The sequence below is a fragment of the Piliocolobus tephrosceles genome, chromosome 9 (assembly GCF_002776525.5).
Source record: "Piliocolobus tephrosceles isolate RC106 chromosome 9, ASM277652v3, whole genome shotgun sequence".
In the NCBI taxonomy this organism is placed as follows: domain Eukaryota; kingdom Metazoa; phylum Chordata; class Mammalia; order Primates; family Cercopithecidae; genus Piliocolobus; species Piliocolobus tephrosceles.
The window spans coordinates 113,478,342-113,488,938 of NC_045442.1; the positions used below are offsets into that span (position 1 = coordinate 113,478,342).

The 10,597-nt window shown below is 38.6% G+C and overlaps 1 protein-coding gene across 1 annotated transcript in view; it reads right to left on the minus strand.

Moving 5' to 3' along the window:
• Positions 1-10,597, minus strand: part of MRC1 (mannose receptor C-type 1) — a 97,921-nt gene that overhangs the window by 48,958 nt on the left and 38,366 nt on the right. The window contains exons 7-9 of the mRNA XM_023223313.1: positions 8,950-9,135; positions 5,566-5,723; positions 2,388-2,498 (exon numbers count right to left, since the gene is read on the minus strand). Coding sequence (XP_023079081.1) covers positions 2,388-2,498; positions 5,566-5,723; positions 8,950-9,135 — 455 coding nt within the window. The remainder of the gene's footprint in view (positions 1-2,387; positions 2,499-5,565; positions 5,724-8,949; positions 9,136-10,597) is intronic.

Here is a 10,597-nt window from a genome sequence, read left to right on the forward strand (position 1 = left end):
GAAAGAAAGAAAGAAAGAAAGAAAGAAAGAAAGAAAGAAAGAAAGAAGGAAAAAAGAAAAGAAGGAAGGAAGGAAAAAAGGAAAGAAGGAAAGAAAGAAAGAAATGCTAAATAAAAACATAACAATAAATGAAAAATCCATACTAGAGTTTGAGAGGAAGAAGGGGGAAATCTCCAGATACCCAAATTTAGTAGAATACTAAAAGCTGAATGAAAAATGCACAAACTAAATTGTTGTTGGCCAAGGACATATGAGATCCTTAATTAAGGTCCTAGGGGCTATGGTGTTAGTGTCCACACAGAATATGATATTTGGCCTTTGTCTCACTTGAGGCAGGGAGTTGAAACTGAGGTCCTTGTATAAAAATGATACCACTAACCCCTATAACCCCTTGGTTAAAGGAGAACTAGAACATTCTGCCCACAGAACCAGGAAATGACAGTGTCTTGTCATCTACCTGGGGTTCTGAGTACCAGAAAAAAACAATTCCTGAGTTTGAAAATAAATACCAAGTTTGTGCCGCAGATGAGTGACAGTTCCAAGTTTATGCTATCTACATTGCATGGGAATCCACAGCCAAAAAATTAAAGTCATACTTAATCTGTAAAAGAGGAATCTCTAAAGCACTCCAAGAAGTAGAATGCAAAACCACACATCAGAAATATGCCCACCAACCAGGTCAAGAGAGACTGTGACGTTTGGGGAGACGGGTGGGGATGGAGAGGTCACTAAATCACAACCAGAAACAACAAACTGGCCAGGAGCAGTGGCTCACACCTGTAATCCCAGTGCTTTGCAAGGACGAGGCGGGTGGATCACTTGAGGTCAGGAGTTCAAGACCACCCTGGCCAACATGGTGAAACCCTGTTTCTACTGAAAATGCAAAAATTAGCTGGGCGTGATGGCACGCGCCTATAGTCCCAGCTACTTGGGAGGCTGAGGCAGCAGAAATGCGTGAACCCATGTGGAGGTTGTGGTGAGCTGAGATCGTGTCACTGCATTCCAGCCTGGACAACAGAGCAAGACTCTGTCTCAAAAACAACAACAACAACAAACCATATGAGAAAACAATCCATTTTAAGGAAGAGTCAACAACAGGTGTTTTTAAAGTGGTAAAGTTGTTTAAACTCTTTGTGCTTCAGTTTCCTCTTCTTTTTAATCAGGACTGTAATATTAATCCTGTAAATCTATTAGAATGCAATAATTGTACTTGATAAAGGACTGCTATTATTTTATTTTTATTATTATCCTAATGATTAAACAGGATTATTATCAAGATTTTAGATGTGTAGGAAAATAGAAAAAATAAAACTTAGATTGATTAAAAGTAATAAAAATGTAAGGTTTGTTATTTTTAGAAAATGACAGTAATATACAAACTCTTGTGTAAGTATATGATCAGGCAAACAATATGAATGTATGTTGGAACCGAAACAAAGGATAGTGGTCTAGGGACAGGAGACTTGGGTTATAACCTTGCCTCTGTTTCTATCAGAAAGCCACATTGCTTCTCTGAGCTGAAGTTTCCAGAATTCAAAACTTAGAAGAGGAACTTTGAAATCACCCAGGTCCTTTGTGCCTCTTCCATGCTATGATTTTCCATTATCTGCTCTATTTCTTTATGGTTTATTTTTATAGTAGCAAATTATCTGCTTTCTGGTATGTATTATAAGATTATGTGACCACAACATAATACTCTCGGGAAAAAAAAATAGCTTCTACTTCGTTTCTATTCAAAGAAAATGAGAAAGGAGAAAAGAGGAAGTAGTAATCAAACAGAAAAATGAAAACCATAAACCCTATGTTTTTGAAGCTTCTGTATGCTTTAAAAAACGATTTCACAGGGACCACTGAGTTAATGTGGGTACCAGTTGGAGGTTGGATTTCCTACCTCCCCACTGCAGTGACCTACTGAGAAGAATCCTCTCCAGAAGACGCCTCATCAGAAATATTATAAATGGGGAAAAATGACTAAGGGTCGTTTGCTATCAGCAACTTGGGGGTATCTACCGGAAATGTTCTTAACAACCCATAGGATGACAGACTGTAGTAGACTACGGATGACACTTTCTCCCATGGCCTGTCCTCAACTTAGCCAGACTCCCTCTGATGTGCCACTTTTAGTTCCTGTTCTCTCTCTTCCAATTCCCGAGACATCCTGAAAGGAGCTACTGGCCTTGTGTATCTCCATATCAACTACAGAGAATTTCCAAAGAAAACTTTAAGGAGAACAGTGAGATCAAACACTAACAATAAGCCACTGAAGATTGAGACAGCAGAAACCCTTGGCTACTGCAATAACAAGGCACTTCCACACATAAAAATAAAGCCAACTGTATCAATTCATATGTGCTCAGCTTAAGTCACCGTGGGCATGGCGCACTCACTTTCTTGCAGCCTTCTTCGACTTCCACTATTTCTGGACTTTGGCTTCGTGATTTCATCTTGCAGATGTAGCCAAGAGGCCACTCACAGCCCCGATCTGCCCAGTACCCATCCTGCAGGGAGCAGAGAGAAAAAAAATAAAGGAATATCGTTGTTGTTTTTTTTTTTTTGAGACAGAGTCTCACTCTGTCCCCCTGGCTGGAGTGCAGTGGCATGATCTTGGCTCATGGCAACCTCCGCCTCCCAGGTTCAAGTGATTCTCCTGCCTCAACCCCCCAAGTAGCTAGGATTACAGGCACCCACCACCACGCCCTGCTAATTTTTTTGTATTTTTAGTAGAGACGGGGTTTCACCATGTTGGACAGGCTGGTCTCAAACTCCTGACCTCAGGCAATCCACCCACCTTGGCCTCCCAAAGTGCTAGGATTATAGGCGTGAGCCACTGTGCCCGGCCAGTTTTAGACTTTGATGTTATTTTCTTGTAACTGTGCCTCAGAGGAGGAAAATTAAGATCCAAGGTTATTGAGAGAAAACAGCATCTACCAAAAGGAAAGGTAATTGACATGTTCACATGTAAACAGTAATTTTGACTCTGGCTACAAACATGTAAAAAGAGATTGGAACCCCAGTATGAATTTATATCTGAGATGTCCAAGCCACTGTTTAGAGGAATCCAGGGAGAAATTAAAAATGTCTATAAGTCCTTAGATGATGGTGCTCACAAAAGGTTTGCCTGGTGCCTCTTCATCAATCTCTGTAGTCAGCTCTGTCTTCATATTAATCAAGTTCATATAAGCCATCCAGAAAAATCTCCCACACCCAACACACCAAACTTGAAAACATCATGAAACCGCAGTCATCTTTCCTCCCTTTTTCCTATTTCTACCGATGAGTTTTCTCCTGGATCTGAGGCTCAATCTTCCACTTTATTTCAGATTCTATCCCCTCCCTTTTCCTTTGAGATTTCATGTTAACAGGACCTCTCCTTTCCTTCCCTTTGCTGCTAAACATCTTGAAAAAAATGTTTTCTGGGCCAAGCACGGTGGCTCACACCTATAATCCCAGCACTTTGGGAGGCCGAGGCAGGTGGATCACCTGAGGTCAGGAGTTCAAGACTAGCCTGGCCAACATGGTGAAACCCTATCTCTACTAATAATACAAAAAAATTAGCTGAGTGTGGTGGCGCACACCTGTAATCTCAGCTACTCAGGAAGCTGAGGCAGGAGAATCACTTGAACTCTTGAGGCAGAGGTTGCATTGAGCCAAGATTGTGCCATTGCACTCTAGCCTGGGCAGCAAGAGCGAAACTCCATCTCAAAAAATAAATAAATAAATAAATAAATAAATAAATAAATAAAAATGTTTTCTGTATTGTCTGTCTTTAATGCCCCATCTCTTAGTTGGTCTCAGCCCAATGCAATCTAATATGGAAGCCTTTAGCCAGAGTAATATTTATAAATTGCCACTTGGTCTTACCCCTCTGAGACAATTCATATTTCTTGAACCTCAGTTCCTACCCACCCTTCCGGCTCTAACTTCATGATTTCAACCACACTGACCTTTCACCTTCTCCAAGCATGCTGCTTTCTGGTTTCTTCTGTCTACTCTTTGGATAGTTAACACCTAATATGTTCTTAAACTTTCCATCCATCACGATAAAAACAACCACAATGACAAAAATAATAGCCACAGTGACAAAAATAAACAACCACAATGACAAAAATTATTGAACAATAAATATGGGCTGGGAACTGTGTACTATACATGCATTATTTAATACTTATATCCTGGTCCTGGCACAATGGCTCATGCCTGAAATCTCAACACTTTGGGAAGGTGAGGTGGGCGGATTGCTTGAGCTTAGGAGTTCAAGACTAGCTTGGGCAACATGGCAAAACCCCATCTCTACCAAAAATACAAAAACTTAGCCAGGCGTGGTGGCATGCACCTGTAGTCACAGCTATTTGGAAGGCCTGAACCCAGGAGGTCAAAACTGCAATGAGCTGAGATTGCACCATTGCACTGAAGCCTGGGTGACAGAGCAAGACTCTGTCTTAAACAAACAAACTATAACAACAACAAAACACCTCATATCCACAGGTGAGCTGACTACAGCTCTTATTTCCACTTTGCAAATAAAGGCATCAGTCATGCAGTAAAACCCAGCCTCTTAATCACTGTGTTTATTGTCTATTAATAAAAGATAAATTTGATGACATTTTTCAGTCACTAAGGTCATATTTTAATCATAGACACCATCATTTCATATGACATCTCCATATAAACTGAAAAAAATGAATGTAGCTCCCCAAGTACAGGTTCCAGACCTCATCTACCATAGTTCTAAGTAGGTCTGCATCTACTCGGTGTATATGTATCTCTTACATATGTATGGAGCTATGATCCCTTTTTACATATATATACACAAACATACATATATATCTCTTTTTACGTCTCTTGTAATCATATATATGGTTTATAATCACTTTTTACATGTACCTACATAATCATATATATATGGCTTAACTAGTCAAATGAGAGCTTTAGTATATATATATACACCATTATAATATGGCACTATATATATATATGGCCATATATATAGTGCCATAGGAACAATATGAGTATTTGTTACAGGCCAATTTCATCCTTGAACCAAAAGTTTCTGTCTGTCGCTTCAGTGATCCTCTTGAAAATTTATTTTTGGGTTGGGCATGGTGGCTCACGCCTGTAATTCCAGCACTTTGGGAGGCTGAGGTGGGCAGATCATGAGGTCAGGAGTTTGAGACCAGCCTAGCCGATATGGTGAAACCCTGTCTCTACTAAAAATACAAAAATTAGCCGAATGTGGTGGCACGTGCCTGTAGTCCCAGCTACTCAGGAGGCTGAGACAGAAGAATCACTTGAACGAGGGAGGTGGAGATCACAGTGAGCTGAGATCACGCCACCGCACTCCAGCCTGGGTGACAGAGCGAGACTCCATCTCAAAAAAGAAAAGAAAATTTGACTTTGCTAGACAATTGAGAGGGATTCAAGAAATCAAATCTGAATTTTTTCCTTTGATCCTTGCCAATTTATGTGAAATAAAAACAATCCAAACAAACATATGTAACTGAGTGGGACAGAAGGAAAAATCCCCTGTGACTTTCATTATAAATATCAGAAATTAAGCGGCCTTACCTTGCCTTTCATCACCACACAATCTTCCTGTCTGTTGTTTTCATGGCTTGGTTCTCCACGAAGCCATTTGGTAAATGTTACAGGGGTCCCATCACTCCACTCGAAGTACATTTGAATCTTAATGTCATTTAAGCCAATCCACAATTCATCATTTGGCTCTAAACAGGAAGAAACACACAGTAGTATAAATAAGGGTTGCTTTCCAAAGGTCGGTGGGGGGAGGGTAAAAGGAACGGAAGGCACTCTGCTTCATCAACAGGGCTCTACTTCCCTTGATATGATCACCATCATGAAAGATAGTCCTCTTGTGTATTCATCTGAGCTGCATGCTGTCGACTTAGATGCCAACTACATTTTACCTTGTTAGTTTGAGGTTGTGTACTCTTTACATTGTGAATACGACTGTATTCTTTGGCGGAAATATTATAGATTGTATCTCCTGGCAGTTACAAAAACAAAATTGAGGTAGGTCTATTACTATGCTCTATCTTACAAAGCTGCTTTTATTGTTACAAATAATTTACCACGTCAACTGCACTTATATTATTGGAAATATGGTAGCCTATTTATATACATCTATTTGACTATGATGAAATTGATGAATGTTTTAAAATAACAAAAATTTTAAACTGCTTCTATTTTACTGACTGTTGTTATCAAGAACATTCTAGGTGCTTCCGTTAAAGATCAATCAGTGTACTGGGAGTGAAAAGTATCTATATAGTGAAAGAATTATAAACCAAGAGGTGAGACTTGCACCTGACATTTGGTAGCTACTTCTTAGGCTGTGCACACAAATGAATCTGTAATCATTTTCACCATGAAATGCCATGAAATTCCAGCAAAACTTCAATAACAAATGAGGTTAAAACCAAAACAACCAATATAGATTTAAAATGTGACCATTTTGTTTTGAAATTCTATGGGGAGCATTATTGATTTTATAAGTAGGTGCCATGCTAAAAATTCCTAAATATCACAACAAAAATGGGACAAAGTTAAAGTCAATGAAGGTTTAAGATGTCATGGCTAAAAGATAAACTTGTCTAAATAAAAAAAAAAAGTTAAAGCGTACACAAATCAATATCTACCTAATTCACACAACTGGGAGTCCCATCGTGAATGCTTGATGTGTGATCATTTAGTGGTATAACACAATTAGTTGCCAAAGTATTGTAAAGATGATGTTGTGGTGGAAAATGAGGAAAATATCACAATGTATAAGAATCTCCCTAAGCGGTTTAGTCTCTTCCTCCTGAAAGTTGCCATTCAACTCTGCTTTTGGAGAAGTCTCTGGCTGGCCTGGCGCCAGCCCTGGCAGATGTTTCCAGTGCCGTGGACAATGAATGACATTGCCAAGATGATCCTCTTCTTCTTTCACTTGATTTGCAGATCGTGATCTCTTCAGCAACAAATATAGGCTTCCAAGTGACCTCATGTACCCCTCAAAGATTTCAATTGAAGATCAAAGGAAAACTAACCTCCTAAGTCCCATAATTAGAGTGTAGTATTAAGAGTTTTCTATATACATATTTCTCAATAAATTGTTCTTCCCCATAACTCCTTCAATTCCTAAGCACAATCTTGATCCTAGAAAAATACATAAGATGTGAGTATAAAGTTGTTATGCTGATTTTCATCAATCAGTTGGGGAAGTTGTATTCATTGGTATAATTACAACTTACGTGTAAAGGTCTCAAAGTATTCACTTGAAATATACTTCCATGATTAATACAAAAGGTATCATCTCAACCATCTAAAAAAAATTTCTAGGCTTTTTTTTAGAAACAATAATTTTAACTCTACAACTTTACTTGTATTAATATTATTTTATTGTTTAAAATAAAACCTTATCAATAATTTTAATGGAAGGTTTTCTAATTTATTAATTCTCAAGCTGAATTTGAAAGCAACTTTGACCATCCAATTTCCTGAAATAATTATAGCAATAAAAACATCAGCTTTCTTTCTTTTACTATAGTATGTTATAGAAAGTAGAGTTAAATGTGCACTCTAGTTCTATAGCATCCTAACTAACCTGTTTTCTGCTAAATCATTTGCAAACTTTACTGGCTATGATAAGTGCCACACTAAATTTAAGTAACTGTTATTCAGACATATCAGTTCTGATTCCATTATTATCTTCTAGTGTGAATTTTCCAGGATAGGTAGACACAGAATACCCAAGAAATTGTTCATAGGCTGCAGCTGGGCTATTCTCATGGCCTAAGACACTCGATGGGGTCAACACAGGAGGATGGATACCATTCGACAGGTGCTAGGGGTAGGAGTGTTTCAGGGTCTTTTAAGTCTTTCTCTGGTACTACTCTGTTTTTTTCTCATCTATTTGTTAATCGCTTTTTCCTCCCCTCCCCCAGCCCCCATCAGTTTCCAAGCACTATGTGTCAGGAAGCTATCTCCACCATGTCCACCATCCATTTCCTCTTGTTTTGCTGGGGGGAAATGAAGAGCAGCTGCAGCTATTCAGCAGCCTCATCAGTGGAAGATGAAAATGATCATCATTTAATCAACAAGCACTGCTGAGTGCCCATTATCATTATGCTGTTTCTCAAGTCATTCGTCTTCAGGATAAGCATTCCCAACTCATTTTATTCATCTATTTTTTTTTTCTTTCTGGGTAGTACATTTTCTATGTATTTTTAATTATGCACCTAAAATTGAGACATACATTTCTTTAGAAAAAAATTTTTTTAGTAGAGATGAGGTCTTACTATGTTCCCTGGGCTGGCCTCAAACTCTTGGGCTTAAGCTATCCTCCCACCTTGGCCTCCCAAAGTGGTGGGATTATAGGTGTGAGCCACTGTACCTTGGCCAAGAAATATATTTCTTTAAAATGTTTAGGCTGACATCTAACCATTTCAAAAAAAAAAATTCTATATTTTTCACTGTTCAACACCCTCCCAGCATCAGCTAAATTCACAAAGAAGAAAGAAATCCAAAGTCTGAAACAGTCCATTTAGAGATCTTTTTTAGGAGATAAAATATGGACCTAAACAAAGAAGATACACACATACACACACATAGATAATTCCAAGGAATTAATCATTGTTGACAAGCGTAAGGTAGACTGCTCCGAATCCAGATAATACATTAAAAATAATGTTTTAAAACTATCTATAAATGGATTACACATTAAAAGAAAAAAATTGAATTATCTTTCAGCGATAAGAATTCTTTCAATTATTATACAATTTTCACATTGTGGCATTTTTAGCATTTGTGATTAAATTCATACGTTGTTCATTGAATTATTAATTTACATTGATTAAATTTGATGTTTCTAATAAAATTTTCCAGAGGTAGGTAGAGAGGGGGTGCTCCCAGGATTAAGGCCAAGTATATTATCACTGTCAGGCTTCTCACCATATCCTAGCTGGGAGAGAACAAAGTCAAATTCTTCAATGGTGTGGATACTTGCTAGGTCACCACCTTCCTTCCTGCATGCGGTCAGAGCATCTCTCTGGATTTTCTTCTCATCTCTGTGAATCTTGTAACAGTGGCCGGCATATGGCCACCACTGACTAGGACAGTGAGTAGGCACATCACTTTCTGGAAACAAAAAGGGGGAGTGGAAAAAAATTTTTAAATATTTGATTAAAACTATAACAATATTTTAATCATTTTATATAATACATGAAACAGCTTATAGTCATTAGGCAAATAAAGGTAATATTTAGTTTTTATTTTTGAGGCATACATATTCACAAAAGATAGACAAGCCATATACTATTTTGTTGGTTTTTAGACAAAACAAAAGAGCCTACTTTTTAGTCAAATGGGAAATCAATCACCTTATTAATTTTCTTTCTTTCTTTTTTTTTTCTTTTTTTTTAAGAGACGAGGTCTCACTCTGTACCCCAGGCTGGAGTGCGGTGGTATGATTATGTCTCCTTGCAGCCTCAACCTCCTGGGCTCAAGCAATCCTCCTGCCTCAGCCTCCTGAGTAGCTGCAACTACAGGGCATAAGCCACTGTACTTGGCTATGGGAAATTTCTTTTTAAAAAGTTGTACCTATAACAAAACTATACTAATATATATTAGATTATCTAAATCTTGTCAGCAAACCTGAACTAAGCATCTGTTATGTACTGTTTAAATGCTGGAGGCCTGACAGCTTTGAGGGACTAAACACATCCTCTAAAAGATTTGAATTTACTTTATTCTATGGACATTAGGGAGCCAGTCACTCTTGAGAGGCAGATTAGTGTTGAAGTAGACAGCTGGAATGGTTGGGGGACAAACGGTCCCCAAGGAGCCTCCGCCACCATAGCCACACGAGTCAGCCACCTGTTGCCTCAAAACAAACCCACTACCATTTACTTGCTCCCCAAAACTGACACGTGCTCTTGTAACTAGGAGAGGGATTTGGAGTCAGAACTCGTAAAACCTGAATGTACGGTGAGTTGTGTGATCTTACGCAAGTCACATCACATGAACAGAAGTATCCATACAGATGAAAATTTTTAAATGAGATTAATACTAACACTAATATCAAACCACCCACTCTGTGTTCTCCTGAACCAGAAAAGAATAGAGAAAGGGTGCTTGTAAACCACAAACACCACACAATCATTATTTAATTAAACCAGTTGTCAACATCCTCAGGATCGCTACTAATAGCATCAAATTGTATAATCTTGATTATACACTGCAAAAATTTACTTTAGGCTGGGCGCGGTGGCTCAAGCCTGTAATCCTGGCACTTTGGGAGGCCGACACGGGCGGATCACGAGGTCGGGAGATCGAGACCATCCTGGCTAACACGGTGAAACCCCGTCTCTACTAAAAAATACAAAAAACTAGCCGGGCGCAGTGGCGGGTGCCTGTAGTCCCAGCTACTCAGGAGGCTGAGGCAGGAGAATGGCATAAACCCGGGAGGCAGAACTTGCAGTGAGCTGAGATCTGGCCACTGCACTCCAGCCTGGGCGACAGAGCGAGACTCCGTCTCAAAAAAAAAAGAAAAAAATAAAATAAAATAAAATAAAATAAAATAAAATAAAATAAAATAAAA